This window comes from Dreissena polymorpha, chromosome 8 (assembly GCF_020536995.1).
Source record: "Dreissena polymorpha isolate Duluth1 chromosome 8, UMN_Dpol_1.0, whole genome shotgun sequence".
Taxonomy (NCBI): Eukaryota; Metazoa; Mollusca; class Bivalvia; order Myida; family Dreissenidae; genus Dreissena; species Dreissena polymorpha.
The window spans coordinates 78,793,825-78,810,855 of record NC_068362.1 but is presented as its reverse complement, the minus strand read 5'-3'; the positions used below and the strand labels follow the sequence as shown (position 1 = coordinate 78,810,855).

Genomic DNA, 17,031 nt, shown 5'->3' with positions numbered 1-17,031 from the left:
GTGATAGTGGCGTGACTTTGATATTCTAATAAACGTCCAAAAGATAAAAAGATTGCATGATTCGTGTAATCTGATTCACCATCCAGCAGTGGAAACGAAATCCATTTCACCGGCTCAATCATATCCCGAGTGCCACAACAAGCCTCTCTTTTTGGGTACACAAGTCGAGCTTTTCTAATTATTTATTTGTTAACGCGAGACTAACGTGTTTAGGTAATATATTGTTAAACAATAACTGACCATGTATTTCGAATTTTGAGTTTCGTAAAGCGGTTACAACGCTTTTATTGCACTACGTTTAGTATGACTTTCAAAATACTTTTTACTTCATGCTACACAATATGTCAGAAGTGTACGTTTTTCGAGCAACTTATTTGCATGTATAAATATACGAGTCTTACGGTCGGGGACTTACAATAAAGCGTCTAGCCTGCAATATTGAATATAAAATATACTTTTATAAAGGTAAAAAACACAACCAATTAAAAGCATAAGGACATTTTGTCTTTAACATGAAGACATTTTATTGTAGATATAATATATGTATGAGAATGAACTACGTGCCAATAACTTTTTAAATAGATATACACATTCTAAATTAAAAGTATTTTATTATTTAATTATATTACTGCAAATAAGGTTATATTGTCATTAGATATGCCGTATGAAACGCATGTCCTTAAAAGGCGCTCTGTGAAAAGGGGGTTTAATGCATGTGCATATAAATTGTCGTCCCAGATTAGCCTTGCAGTCCGCACAGGCTAGTCAGGAATGACATTATCCGTCTAAACTGGATTTTTGCTAAGAAGAGACTTTCTTGAAGCGAAATATATAATAAAAGCGGAAAGTGGCATCCCTGATTAGCCTGTGCGAACTGCACAGACTAATCTGGGACGACACTTTACGCACATGCGTTAAGACCCCTTTTCACAGAGCACGGCTCAGTTTAAATTTCTCTTAACAATAATTATGTGTTATTTGTAATGTGCAGAATAAGCGCAGATTAATGATTTTTTTTTAAAGCATCATCGTGTATCACCACTTGATATGATTTGGTTAAGTTTGAATACATTTTTTGCGAAACATAAAACATGACATGATAATTTAATCAACACGAATATTTATACACTAATAATCAGAGATGAACAGAAAATTTATTGAGGTTATATATTACATGCTTATCGTTTAATAAAATACATAATAAAAAGATACATGTATATGGCATTAGATAAGTTAGATTTTAACAAGTATTTTTTTCTAATGTGAATATATTGCTATAGGTAGAGCATCGTTTGTAATACCTTAGCTTTAAAACAAACATACAATTATTAAAAAATATGAAGTTAGATCCATTAAGTGTACATAAATGCATATACTATTTCCTTGATCATGGGAAAATAATGGTTTAAAAAATAATACTAATTAGATGAATCGTTTAAGTAGCTTGTAATTGCATATGTTTTATCAAAATAATTTTAAATTGGTGGTCAATTTATCTGCAATTTACGAAACCAATTGATGATATTGTATTGTACCAAAGTAATATTTACGGAAGTCACACCGTGACTAATTGATTGGTCAATCAGAGAACAAAAGAGTTTCAAAACATCCTCTGATTGACGCGATCAAACAATATGATAAGGTCCTTTCTTTTATAATCGTTCTCACCTTTCCACGTATTTATATTTTGCCCCAACCGAAATGGTAATCAAATATTGATACACTTTAAAGCAGAACAGTGCAATAAATACATAAGTCCAAGTTTTATTTAAAAAAAAACGAATTATTATTTTATCTATATATACTTATTTTCTGGTAGTGTACACACTTTATTAGTTGTGAGTCTTTTCTGAAATCGTTAGTAAAACGGATGATTAAAATTAGTTTTCATATATGTTAAACATTTCTAATCGTCTAAAATCGACGTTGCATGCATACAACGATGGCGAACGCTGACGAAATTGTCAAGGAAGTTGAGCGGATTCCTCTAAGTTTTTCGATCAGCAGGATTCTAAGCAAAGCAGACGACAAGGAATCACGTGGGTCAACGGAGAACGTGACGGAGGCCCTTCACAGACGTCCCCGTCAACACGGCGAGAAGATTCAATCCTATACTCCATTCACCGAGTCTGGAGCGGACTGTCATTTTGGTAAGGAACAATATTACCCTAACATATACCTGTACATTCTGAAATGCTTAGACGATCGTGGATTAAATAATAAAATTCATTTTTCTGCAAAAGAGTGTAGCTCACATTAATATAAATATATATGACTTACTATAACAATATTTAACAGAGTATATAATTTCATATTCATTGAAGGCAAAGGAATCATCGAAATTCTTATTTGATTATAGTTATGCATATGTTCTCTTGTCATTTTACAATACATGTTTGTTGGGAACATTTTCAATTTTCTGTTACAGAATGCAATATTGAACCACGTGCGTGCAGTACACCGGAAACCGAATACCCTTCACCGACGCCTGCTGGGTATCGCTTGATTTGCAGACCCTTTCCGGTTGCAGTCGATACATACCGTCCCAGTCCGTACGCCGTTCCTACGCGTTGTTATGTCGGACACCAGAAGGACAGCGTTCGACATGACCCGATTAAAACATCTGCTTTCTATGCAGTTCAAAACTGTCGTAACGTCGACGAAAACCATGAGTATGATTCGAACAGAAGTACTCCGGAAACGGAAAGTAATTTTTGCACCAATGGTAAAAGCGATAAAAGTTTGGACTCACTCGGCGAGAGCTACAACCAGTCCCCGAGTCCGTTCAAGTCCAAGAAAAAGAAGTTAAGAACGGTTTTCTCCAGAAGTCAAATATACCAACTCGAGGCTGCTTTTGACATGAAGCGCTATCTAACAAATGCGGAAAGAGCCGGACTTGCAGCCAGCCTGAAATTATCAGAAACCCAGATAAAAATCTGGTTCCAGAACAGAAGAAATAAATGGAAGCGACAGATTAACGGAGAGATGGATGAGATTCCTATCCCCTCTGCTTTCGCTTCCAGATTCCTGCAGAATGGTTTATACCACATGAATGGTGCGCGTCTCGTCTGCACTGGACCATCACTTCCGGCGCATGTCAGTACGCCTCCTTACAAACGAGAGAGTCTTCTGTTTCCCTACCAAACATAATTTACACTCAGAACGTTTATACTGCATTCACGGTGGTGTTGTCCATTTCATTTGTTGTTATTTGTTAATTGTATTGTCCATATCATTTGTTGTTATTTGTTAATTATATTGTTATAAGATGTTGTTACTTTACTCATATGCATATAACATAATATTTCTGAAACGAACATTAAACATATGAAAATGTATTGCCTTTTTACCTTCTTTTTTTATTAATATTATCAAATATGTTAATATTTAATCAAAGATCTTCGGATTATATACAATTGAAAGATATGATGAAAAAGCCAAAAAAGCCACATATAAATAAGAAATCGTTAACTATGAAATTACTAAGAGTTAGGACAGAGAAACGGGATAAAACCTGGGGCAGTTGAAATAAATTTAGTGTTTAACTATTTGATTGTGTATCAGTAAACTTGAGCAGTATTATCTTATTGTCTTTGAGACGTTGTTTAGATTATAAAAATCATGCCATTAGCAAACGTCTTCGATCAACTGTCTTGTAAACGTGTTTATTTTGTCAACATCTTTATTATCTCAGTGAAATATGGACTGGCCAGTCATAAATCGAGCATCAACACTTGAGATAATATCATGACACTTATATGACAGATGCTAATTGTAATCCGAAAATCTCTGAAATTAATTGTGTACATCGGTTGCCAACGTTAACTGCTAAAGAAGAAATATAAAACATCAAGCTGTAAATGTATTTGTTAAACTATTATTGTCAAAGAACTATATAAAACAATCTTCGGAGATTTATGCTCCTATATAAAACAATCTTCGGAGATTTATGCTCCTATAAAAAAACAATCTTCGGAGATTTATGCTCCTATATAAAACAATCTTCGGGGATTTATGCTCGTGATTGTTATTAGTTCTCGCTTGTTATTCTACATTGTATGTATTTAACATCTAAAGACAAGTATACTGTCTCGATCATGTTTATTATGTAAACAAATTTATAACCTACGTAAAATATAGCCTGGTCGGTGAATCATCGGTCGGTAGCAGAAACATTAAAGAAGAACTACACAGTATAATCAAAAATGTTTTAAGAATATTTTAAATTAAAGCTTGATTTGTTTAATCTGCACACAACCTGCCTCTTGATTAACCCATTTATGCCTAGCATCCTGAAAAAAGGACTTTGCATACAGCGTAGACCCAGATGAGACGCCGCATGATGCGGCGACTCATCTGGGTCTACGCTGTTTGCTTAAAGGAATTTCTGTAAGAATTGTTCTAAATATAAGAATAAATATACTAGACATCCCTTATTTTGGAAATAAATTGATCCAACTTATAAGGATGGGAGAGTCCACTGGGCATAAATAGGTTAAACCCAAAGCTCAAAATCACGTTTTGAGCACTGTACAACAATGCGGAACAAATGCGTATATCTGTTCACATATAATCATATTGTGTGCTTTTTTGTCCCCTACCGGTTTCACTGGAGGGGATTTATGGTTTGCGCTTTGTGCGTCTGTGAGTCTGTCTGTGAGTCTGTCTGTGAGTCTGTATGTGAGTCTGTCTGTGAGTCTGTATGTGAGTCTGTCTGTCTGTCTGTCTGTCTGTCTGTCTGTCTGTCTGTCTGTCTGTCTGTCTGTCTGTCTGTCTGTCTCTCTGTCTGTCTGTCACACTTTTCTTGATCCTGCGATAACTTTAAAAGTTCTTTATATTTTTTTCATGAAACTTGCAACATGGATAGATTGCAATATGGACATTATGCACGTCATTTCATTTTGTTCCTACGTCAAAAATTGTCGTTGCTATAACAACCAAAACAAAACAAAATTCTGAAAATGGTGGAATTTCTGACAATGGTGGAGCCGGTATGGGACCATATTGCTAATAGCCTTGTTAATAATGTAAAAATGTGTTTACATGTATTAGTTGACAGGTTATCATACATGTGTATAACGTTTGACATGTAATACCAAATACGTATATCTTTCAACATGTAATCACAAATGTGTAAATAATTCGACATGGTATCACAAATGTTTAAATCTTTCGACACGTAATCACAAATATTTAAATCTTTCGACACGTAATCATAAATATTTAAATCTTTCGACACGTAATCACAAATATTTAAATCTTTCGACACGTAATCACAAATATTTAAATCTTTCGACACGTAATCATAAATATTTAAATCTTTCGACACGTAATCACAAATATTTAAATCTTTCGACACGTAATCACAAATATTTAAATCTTTCGACACGTAATCATAAATATTTAAATCTTTCGACACGTAGTCACAAATATTTAAATCTTTCGACACGTAATCATAAATATTTAAATCTTTCGACACGTAATCACAAATATTTAAATCTGTATAATGGCATGTTGTGTCTAAGATAATTTTTTCTTTTTTATAATGTAATATCACGAATACTCCGGATTATAATGTAATATCACGAATACTCCGGATATAAATCATGCGGGCAATGTTTGTAATATCACGAATACTCCGGATATAAATCATGCGGGCAATGTTTCCAGATCGAAATCGTTCTGTTAAATCACACTATCCCCCAAGTAAACACATGCATTGAATTGATAATGTGTATGTTGTCAAAACTGGATAGGCATTAATGATCCGTGCGCCAGGCAAACCATCTTAGTGTCACGTAAGCGCGTTGAGTTTGTCACCATTTGTATTATCTCGGTGAAATATGTGCTGGCATATTAATTACCGAACTGCCGTTGAGGATATTATGTCGTGGTCCATGACTAAATTGATATTTACAAATCATTCAGCGTAATGTTATATTTATTTATAGACGAAATACCTGTTTTTATAAAAGTACCAGTATTAGTAGTATAAGTAGTAGTAGTTGTTGTAATTATTTGTGTAATAGTAAAAATAGTGTTCATTATAATGTAATAATTAAAAGTGTGCTGTTTGTTCGTCTAACTAGAGGTATTGTATATGGAAATGCGGTAGAAATAAAACAAACGTGCACTTATTTTGTTATGTTTACTTATCGTTTTCTTAGGTTGGACGACACCAAAAAAAAAGGCTCGACTGGTCATTGTTGGCTCAGTTACTACTTACATGTACCCCGGGTACTCTTAAGTATACTTGCATGTACCCCGGTAACGGTTAATATACTTAAACGTACTCGGTCGATATTAGACTGTACCCGAGTTGTATTCCCGCCCAAATCGTAAAACACGCTACCGATTACCGTAAAACGATATTGTTTATCTTAAACAAATTTATCTTAAAAAAAAACTGCATTAACATGCTCTTGAATATGAGTTTCGATAAAATAGAGGTCATTTAACAGAAAATTTGACATAAATGTGAACATAATTAATGTTAAAAAACGACAACAATCGATTTAGCGTTAAAATTCCAGGGTACGTTTTAGTATACTAGTATTTACCGTAACCGGGGTACATGTAAGTATGCTTAAGAGTACCCGGGGTACATGTAAGTAGGACCCGAGCCGAAAATGACCAATCGAGCACTATTAAGCGCATTTGATTCAAAAATGTGAATTTCGAGCTTATTAGCTCCGTTGATTTTTACCTTCAAATTAATATATCAATCACAAACGCCTCAAATTATGTTTTGCATCGCTGTTTGAAAAAGAAATTGGTGCCTTTTTCATTAATTTGTTTAAAAAAAAAATAGTGAAAAATGTAACAAGTGCCATATATACAAAGTATTATTATTACGGATTATGGAAATAAGAAAAGAAACGGAAATGAGTTCCAAAAGCGAAAAACATTTCCTGGAAATTATTCATTATTGCATGTCTAAATTAAGTTAATTTACTGGGTCAGCTTAAAAACCCGGTTGTTTACTAGTATTTGTTTCTGGAGTTGTGTTTAACGAAGTGCTTGTTGACTGTGATTTTAAATGCTTAATATTAATACAGATGTATGCAGTGTCCGATATAAAATCAACAAAGCAATTCAAATGAAAAGTACTGACTACCAATTTATAACAGTGGTCCAGGGTGTGTAAGATATGTGTATGGTAAGATTAACCCTTTACCATTTCGAAACGTATTGTGACGTGTTTGTAGTCCCTTAGAAAATTAAATGTAATTAAAGAATATCTTACTAGATTCAAGTTTTAAATGCTTATTTTCCAACCCCTAGATGCTGATAAGCAGCAAACAGCGTAAAACCTGTTACTCGCAGGCTGTTCTGGTTTTATGCTGTTTGCACATAGCCATTTTCGCTTTGCTCCTGAGTGAGAAAAGATTAATAAATATTGAAAGCGCCGAACTGTCTCGTAAACGTGTTGATTTTATCAAAAACTTCATAACCTCGGTCATATATAGACTGATCAGTGAGTAATCGGCCACTAACACTTAAGATAATATCGTGACAGATGCTAATTGTCATGCGAGTATCTCCTAAAGGATCTTGTTTGATCGGTTTTCCGATTAAGTAAGTGCAATATTATAACTTCAAACTTCAAGATAAATTGAACTGCATCGAGTGAATAATTTGTACGCACACAAAGTCAATAGTAAAATCTCATTATGTTAGTTCACAAATTTTTTCGCGTGCATTTTATGAAGTTGACTGATAAGCCATTGCTATCGCTTTGACTCATGTATGTCATGATCTGTATTATGTCAATGAAACATGTGCAGATCGGTCAGCTTTCGTATGTGAACATTTAAAATCAATTTAGAATACGTGCATAAATGCGATTTAAAATTTGAATAAGACTGTTTATTTGTTCACAAAATGGCAGAGCTTGAACTAGCTGTCGATTTTTTTTCCTGCCATGATAATGAAATCCCTTCATCCTTTCAATTGTTTTGTACACAAAAATGCAGCAACAATTCCCCCAAAAGAAAAAATGGGTGTAACTGTCCCGTGAGCTAAAACACATTAAAACGGAAATAAACCTGATATATGTTTACACCGCATATTGGGTCATTGAGATTTAATTTCTTATGTATGGGCCGATTTAGTACCTTTTGTTTCTGTTTCCTATATTAGACTATAAGTTGGAGCTATGTATACAATGAATTATAAATGGCTCATTGGGCTTTTTCATCATCTTTCAATTGTGTATAATCCGAAGATCTATGATTTAATATCGACAGATTTTTATAACAATAAAAGGAAAGTAAAAATGCAATAAATGTTCATATGTTTAATGTTCGTTTCAGAAATATTATGTCGTATGCATATGAGTAAAGTAACAATATTTTATAACAATATAATTAACAAATAACAACAAATGATATGGACAATACAATTATACAATAACAACAAATGGTATTGACAACACCATCGTGAATGAATTATAACTTTTTTAGTGTAAATTATGTTCGGTAGGGAAACTGAAGACTCTCTCGTTGGTAAGGAGAGACATTAACATGCGCCGGAAGTGATGGTCCAGTTAGCACGAGATCTGCGCGCGCACTATTCATGGGATATAAACCATTCTGCAGGAATCTGGAAGCGAAAGCAGGGGAAATTGGAATCTCGTCCATCTCTCCGTTAATCTGTCGCTTCCATTTATTTCTTCTGTTCTGGAACCAGATTTTTATCTGGGTTTCAGATAATTTCAGGCTGGCTGCAAGTCCGGCTCTCTCTGCATCGGTTAGATAGCGTTTCATGTCAAAAGCAGCCTCGAGTTGGTATATTTGACTTCGTGAGAAAACCGTTCTTAACTTCTTCTTCTTTTTAGACTTGAACGGACTCGGGGACTGATGGCAGCTCTCGCCGAGTGAATCCAAGCTTATATCGCTTTGATCATTGGTGCAAACATTCCTTTCCGGTTCCGGACTACTTCTGTTGGAATCATACACATCGTTGTCGTCGACGTTACGACAGTTTTGAACCGCGTAGAAAGTTGATGTTTGAACCGGGTACTGTCGAGCGCTGTCCTTATGTTGTCCGACATAACTACGGGTAGGCACTGTGTACGGAATGGAACGATATGTATCGACTGCAACCGGAAAGGGTCTGAAAATCAAGCGATGCCCAGCAGGCGTCGGTGAAGGATATTCGGTTTCCGGTGTGCTGCACGCACGTTGTTCAACATTGCATTCTGTAACAGAAATCAATGAAAATATGACCAACAAACATGTATTGTAAAATGACAAGAGAAAATTTGCATAACTACACATGTATTCTCAAATACGAATTTTGATGATTCCCTGTTCTTAAATGAATTTGAATTTATACACTCGGTTTTATATTGTTATATGTCGTCATATATTTTAATGTTAATGTGAACTATATTCTTTTGCAGAAAGAAACATTTGATGATTTAATCAACTCTCGTCTTAGTATTTCAGAATGGACATGTAAGGGTTATGTTGTTATTTACCAAAATGACAGTCCGCCCCAGTTTCAGTGAATGGGGTATAGTATTGAATCTTCGCGCCGTATGGACGGGGAAGTCTGTGAATGGCCTCCGTCACGTGCTCCGTTGACCCACGTGATGCCTTGTCGTCTGCGTTGCTAAGAATCCTGCTGATTGAAAAACTCAGAGGTATCCGCTCAACTTCCTTGCCAATGACGCCAGCGTTCTCAGTCATTTTCTGCATGCAACGTCGATAACAGACAACGATTTATAATTTTGGACATATATGGAAACTAGTTTAACTTTCCGTTTTTCTAACGATTTCAGTAAAGATTCACAACTACTCAAGTATGTACCCTATCCGAAAATAAGTGTAGATGAAATAATATTTCGTTTATTATCAACACATGAACTAATGTAATTCTTGCACTGTTCTGCTTTAAAGTGTATCAATATTTGATGACCATTTCGGTTGGAGCAAAATATAAATACGTGGAAAGGTGAGAACGATTATAAAAGAAAGGACCTTATCATATTGTTTGATCGCTTCAATCAGAGGATGTTTTGAAACTCTTTTGTTCTCTGATTGGTCAATCAATTTGTCACGGTGTGACTTCCGTCAATATTACTTTAGTACAATACAATATCATCAATTGGTTTCTTCAATTGCAGATAAATTGACCACCAATTTAAAATCATTTTGATAAAAATATGAAATAACTAGCTACTGAAACGGTTCATCCAATTAGCATGATTTACTAAACCATTATTTGCCTATGTCCAAGGAAATAGTATCTGCATTAATGTATACATAATCGATCTAACTACATATTTTTGCTCTACCTACAGCAATATATTCACAGTAGAAATATTTACTTGTTAAAATCTTAATTATCTTATGCCATATATCTTTTTATTGTTTTTTTTTAAACGATAATCATGTAATACGTAACCATAATACATTTTCTGTTCTGCTCTGATTATAAGTGTAGAAATATTTTGATACTTAAATTATCATGTCATGTTTTATGTATCGCAAAAATGTATTCAAACTAAACGAAATAATATCAAGTGGTGCTTAACACTGATGCTTTTCAATAAATATTCTTAACCCATGTATGCCTAGTGGACTCTCCTATCCTTCTTAATTGGATCAATTTATTTCCAAAATTAGGGGTGTTAAGTATATATATGTCTATATTTAGTATATTTCATAAAGAAATTCATTTAAGCAAACAGCGCAGATCCAGATGAGACGCCGCATTATGCGGCGTCTCATCTGGGTCTACGCTGTTTGCAATGTTCTTTTTTCAGGACGCTAGGCATAAATGGGTTAATCTGTGCTTGTCCTGCACAATACAAATAACACATATTGTCTGGACAATAAAACTTACGATACGAAAAATACAATGGGAACATGCTCTGAAAAAAGGGGGTTTAAGGAATGTGCATAAAGTGTCGTCCCAGATTAGCCTGTGCAGTCCGCACAGGCTAATCAGGAATGACACTTAACTTTTTATTATATATTTCGCTTCAAGAAAGTCTCTTCTTAGCAAACATCAAGTTAGGGCGGAAAATGTCGTCACTTATTAGCTTGTACGGACTGCAAGGCTAATCTGGGCCGACACTTTTCGCACATACATTAAATCCCCTTTTCGCAGAGCGCCTCTTAAGGACGTGCGTTTCATACGACATACGTCATGACAATATAACCTTATTTACAGTAACACAATTAAGACATTAAATGCTTTTAATTTAGAACATGTATTTGTATTTAAAAAGATATTTCCACGTAGTTCATATTCGGTTCAAAGTGTTCAATCAAACGAAATTATCAATTTCATTCCCATACATATAATATATCTACAATAAAATATCTTCATGTTAAAGATAAAATGTCCTAATGCTTTTAATTTGTTATGTGTTTACCTATATAACAGTATATTTATATTCACTACGCTAGAAGCTTTATTGTTAGCTTAAGTGCTGAATAAATGTTGTTGTTGTTGGTGGTGGTGTAGGTGGTGTTGTTTCTTTACCTATATGTTATATTAGACAATCTTCTTGTGAAAAAACGTAAAGGTCCAATAAGCCGCGTTAACATGCGAGAATTAATATGAGTCCCAAACCGTAAGACTCGTATATTTATACATACAAATTAGTTGCAAAGAAAACTTACACTTCTCCGCAATACGAAACTCAAAATTCGAAATACATGGTCAACAGTTATTTGTTGCCAATATATTACCTAAACACTCTAGTCTGGCGTAAAAAATAAATAATTAGAAAAGCTCTAAATGTGTTACCGGTACTCTGGATATGATGGAGCCCGCGGCTTACACGTGGGGCTGGTGAATAGATGTCGTTTCCACTGCTGGGTGGTGAGAATACACGAAAAATGCAATCTTATTATCTTTTGGGCGTTTATTAAAAATATAAAAGTTACGCCACTGTGTCACCTTACTGTCTTGTAAACATGTAAATTTTGTCAACATCTTTATTATCGCACTGAAATATGGGCTGGTCACTTGAGATACGACCATGGCACTTGGATACGATGATATTGAAATAAAGCGAATTGTAATCCGATTGTATTCCAAACGGGAAATTATCTTATTTCAAATCTAAGTCGATCACGTACTGGTAATCACTAAGAAAAAAATTTCACTAGTAAAATTGAAGACAATATGATAGTACTAGTGGTGATCACTTAAAACATAAAACAAGTGTTTGCTGCGCTGTCTATTTTGCTTGTTTTGTATGGTTGTATGGTGGCAGATGTGTTGTGTGCTTTGCTTTACACGGGGGATCACTACGAAGAAGCCAAACAAACAAAAACCATTGTTCAATAACATATACACGAATTCATCTTGTTACATCATGTATGCACAATAACGACAAGAAAGACTGTCTAGTTTCATCATGTCATGTAAACGTGTTGAGTTTGTCAACATCCTAATTATCTTATTGTAATATGAGCTATCGAACATCAGCTTTGAGATAACGACATGCAACTCATATGACACATGATAATTGCATATGACAATCTCTGAAATGTCCTTTGAAAATGTAACTGCAACATAATTACATTAAATTTAGAATTGTTAATTTATATCTGCATGCATTTGGTTTGTTTTAGACTATGATTCAGAAAATGACGATTTCTTGTATTTAAAAATACGTTTTTTTGAAATGTTTATTATCTCGGTAAAAATATGAGTTATAAACTCGGGGCATGTAATATAAATATTATTTTAACTATTTAGCTGTGAATCTTAAAAGATAACACGTGTTGTCGCATTGTCTTTGAGACGTTAATTATGTTACAAAATCAAAACACTAGCAAACGTCTTCGCCATACTGTCTCATAAACGTGTAGATTTTGTCAACATCTTTACTATCTCCGTGAAATATGGGCTGGTCAGTCAGTTATCGAACATGAACATTTCAGATTATATCATGACACTTATATGACAGATGCTAATTGTAATGCGGAAAGCTCTGAAAGGATGCATTTACAAAGGTTTTCCACATAAACTTCACCTGAAAAAATATAAAACATCAAATGGGGGTGTGAAACTGACTTTCTGTTATATGTTGCAATTGTTGCAACACAATTGCATATACTTATCGTTTAAAAGTCGATGGGTAAGAAAAACAAAAATTGAATTATAACATGTGGTAATTTGGTTTCAAGAAAGAGAAGCTGCTTTTGTCACCAGCTGACGTAGCAATTTTTCGCCGATTTTTAAGTTGAATGCTCTTTCGTCGAACTAACCAGATAAAAACTCGACAGTTTTATAAACAATTACAAATATTTCTATATTGTATCTTATCATCATTTTCCTGTCAAAATGTTTTGTACCAAAATCTTTCAGATAGTTTAATATGCTTGGATGTTGACAACATTTCTGCGTGTTTTCGTTTTTAGAAGGTGATCTGTTTTCGCGGGGCATTGCACAATCCATTGTTCGTAGCAAAACTGACTGTCTTTCCAGAAATCACTGAAGGCGCAATCATTAATTCTGTTAGATAACAAGGATGTAACAAATGCGAACTTTTATGGAACTGAAAATATTCTACATATATCTTTATGTAAGCAAAAAGGCAACGCCATATCAAACATAAGAAGTGCAAGCATTTTAAAAGAGTGGTTAAAGTAATAATTTGCAGTAAATAAACATGTTGACTGAATTTGAAAGTAATAATTTACAGTAAATAAACATGTTGACGAAATATGATAGTTCCCATGCACACAATCGTCTGGATGTAAATCATAGCCTGAAGATACATCTGCAGCAAGCTAATAATAGTTATGATTGTTTGAAGTAAGTCAAAATATTGTGCGTATTAAATTTATGCATTGATTTAATTTCTAGCTTATTTTTTTGTTGTTTTTTTGTTCCACGAAAAACAACTGATTATGCCCGAGTAAAAAACCAGCCTTATTTATTTTGAATAGTTAATAAGCTATGTTATTTATGCGAAAGTGTTTTGATCAAACTGCACATAGTGCTGTAATGTATAATACTATTTTGTTTGGATACATGCATTGAACGGTTTGTGATGCATTAACCATAAATGCCACATTAGTTCCAAATATGAAATCATTTTTTGAGTACGTACATTTTCTTGGTGACAGTGTTTTACTTATAGTGTTACTCATCTTTTACTTGCAAATACATGTTGTGTTTTTTGTCACTATACTATGATACATAAAACTGTACATTAAGTTAGCATGAATATATTAACATCATTGAAATGCGTTTGCTATCAGCTAAGCCTAGGTCGTAAATGGTTTACAGATCATAGTTTAAATGATTATCGATACATGCATGTGTATAAATACATGTACAGAAGTATGGATGTTTATGTTAAATTCTATGCTTAACAGATTTAGAATTTCTGCGGCTGAAGAAAAAATACTAAAAAGTACACAAATGTATAATTTAAGATCTAACAAGCAAATTCGTTGAATTGATATCTTTTTTTTATCTTTGATATGCTTTTGGTCACTCTTCCCAAATTTCAATGATATCCGCCAAAGCACTTCCAAGATATGGCCTTGGACACACAAAAACATTTTTTCAAGATACAAAGGGCCATAACTCTGTTATTATCAGATGGTGTACAATGCCATTAGGCGTGCATCATCCTATTATCCATATATATACTAATACCAAGTTTCAATGAAATCCACCAAAGCACTTCCGAGATATGACTCCGGACGGACGGACGGAAAGACGGACGGACAGTCAACGCCAAAACAATATCCCTCCGCTTATGGCGGGGGATAGCTAGCGGGAAGATGTAAACAGCAGTGTGTTTCATCAAAAACGAATGAAATTTAATTGTTTTCCTCAAGTATTGTTTTGCTTAAAACGTTAAAATGTTTGAAGGTTGTTAACGATCGCATAATGCACCGTGCAGATTATTAAATTACTTAAATCTCAAATAAATCATGGGTCAAGGTGGCCGAATAATCTAGTTTTTGAGCAGTCGTAAACATAAGGAATGAAAATCATGGGTTCGAGAAGACACGCTACCAACGATCTTCGTCCTGATGTTGCGTATTGATGTCCAATATGACATAAGAGTTTATTTCATTACTGATTGGTTTAATTCAAACACATTTAAACAAAATTACGGTACAAAACGGGTTACACAACTAATTTTGAGAATTTATCACACCATTAAGAATTAACGAAAATAATAAGGTCTGTTGATGTATTATTCAAATGATTATAGCAGAACTTAATATTAACCCCCTTGTGTATTTTGCATTTTGCTAAAAAGCGATTGTAATGCTTAAAAGCTAATAAATGTTGTGGTGATTGCAGATCATTAGTGGTTAGTGTATCTGAATTGTAACAAACTAATTGATGATATGTTAATTTAGCATAGTCGTATTCGCGGAATAGACCATTAAAAAACAAAAGTGTTTCAACACATCTTATAAACATCGCGAGATCGCGCAAGATGAGTAGAGTCCGCACAGGCTAATCAGGAACGAAACTTTCCGCGTTTATGGTATTTTTCGTTTAAAGGAAGTCTCTTTTCAGCAAAACTCCAGTTTAGGCGGAGAGTGTCGTCCCTGCTTAGCCTGTGTTGACTGCACAACCTAATATGGGACGACACTTTACGCACAGGCAGTACATCCCCCTTTCACAGGGAACGGTTCAAATGTTTTATGATTCTGTGCTCAATAGATAAGACTAATTTTCTTAACAAATAATTGTTCGTTTAGCATTGTGCAGCCGAGCTATGTCGTTGTGAGGTTATAACACATTTGAGTGGTTGTGTAAATGTATATAATTTTTTTGACAGGTATTGTTCCTTGTATAGAATTATATACAATGACAATGTCTTTCCTATGGGGATGTTATAGTGCGCACTAGTTAAGGGACACAATCCTGGCATTTTTTATCATAAGAAATCATGTTTAGTCTCCCATGTTTAATACATTTTTTAAACATGCATTTAACAAATTGTACTCTGTTACCACGACAAGCTTATCTCGTTCTAAGTACGTGGTTCTTACGAGTTAGCTAAGTCGTTCTCATGACTTACCGAGTGGTTCTCTCGCGTTATCAGGAGTTAATTATATCTCGTTCCCCACAACTTATTCAGTCGTGTGAACGAGATACTATGTCGTGGTGTCGACATCTGTGCCACCGTACAATCAACAATGTATAACAAATTCAAACAAAAACATGAGAAGAACCATACGTATAATAAGATGCATTTACACGTACGAAATAATGATTTTCGTTTAAAACATGCAATTTAAATCGTCTCATTCCAGAATTATTGCACTAAAAATCGCAAAGGTTTCTTGTTTGTATCAAACAGACAAGTTTAAAAATTGTGGAAATTATGATGATCTGTTTTTGAGACACGATCCATAATATATATATATATATATATATATATATATATATATATATATATATATATATATATATATATATATATATATATATATATATATATATATATATATATATATATATATATATATGATAACGTTAACGAAAAACAAATATATATAAGAACATAGCATGTATACATACTGTAAATATTATTTTTAAATTGTACCGAGGCTATGTATTAATAAAAAAATAATTAAATGTAATCATCTAAATATTAGACTATTCCGTGAAAACAGAACCTTCCATATGAAGGTATAGATGCGAATTCAATCTAAGAGCCATGCTGTGTGAAAAAAGGGGGTTTAATGCATGTTCGTACTGTGTCGTCCCAGATTAGCCTGTGCAGTCCACCCAGGCTTATCAGGGATGACACTTTCCGCTTTTATGGTATTTTTACGCTTACAGAAAGTCTCTACCTAGTAAAAAAAGTTTAGGTGGAAAGTGTCGTCACTGATTAGCCTGTGTGGACTGCGCAGGCTAATATTGGATAACACTTTACGAACATGCATTAAACGCCCTTTTCACAGAGCTCGGCTCATATCTATTTCCACATCAGTTGTCACAAGTGGAATTAAAGATCGTCATTGTATTCGTAACGAACTTAAGTCTTAATTATTTGTCCTGACAGCGCGCATTGCG

At 34.1% G+C, this 17,031-nt stretch overlaps 2 protein-coding genes across 2 annotated transcripts; one reads left to right on the top strand and one right to left on the bottom strand.

Moving 5' to 3' along the window:
• The first annotated feature begins 1,942 nt into the window (after positions 1–1,942).
• LOC127840664 (homeobox protein HMX3-like) lies at positions 1,943–3,150 on the top strand. The gene is made up of 2 exons (XM_052369077.1): positions 1,943–2,150; positions 2,639–3,150. Exons 1-2 carry the CDS (start codon positions 1,943–1,945, stop codon positions 3,148–3,150), a joined length of 720 nt encoding a protein of 239 aa, XP_052225037.1.
• Positions 3,151–8,471: 5,321 nt separating this feature from the next.
• Positions 8,472–9,695, bottom strand: LOC127840663 (NK1 transcription factor-related protein 1-like). The gene is made up of 2 exons (XM_052369076.1): positions 9,485–9,695; positions 8,472–9,202 (listed from the first exon to the last, which is right to left on the bottom strand). The coding sequence occupies exons 1-2, from the start codon at positions 9,693–9,695 to the stop codon at positions 8,472–8,474; spliced, it is 942 nt and encodes a 313-aa protein (XP_052225036.1).
• Between the last annotated feature and the right edge of the window lie 7,336 nt (positions 9,696–17,031).

What these genes read in the sequence shown, in the direction of transcription:
- LOC127840664 (XM_052369077.1), top strand. Translation starts at nt 1,943, where the DNA reads ATGGCGAACGCTGACGAAATTGTCAAGGAAGTTGAGCGGATTCCTCTA. An exon ending in TGGAGCGGACTGTCATTTTG is followed by an intron (nt 2,151 to 2,638) that starts GTAAGGAACAAT and finishes CTTTCTATGCAG; the next exon opens with TTCAAAACTGTCGTAACGTC.
- LOC127840663 (XM_052369076.1), bottom strand. Translation starts at nt 9,695, where the DNA reads ATGACTGAGAACGCTGGCGTCATTGGCAAGGAAGTTGAGCGGATACCT. An exon ending in TGGGGCGGACTGTCATTTTG is followed by an intron (nt 9,203 to 9,484) that starts GTAAATAACAAC and finishes TTTCTGTTACAG; the next exon opens with AATGCAATGTTGAACAACGT.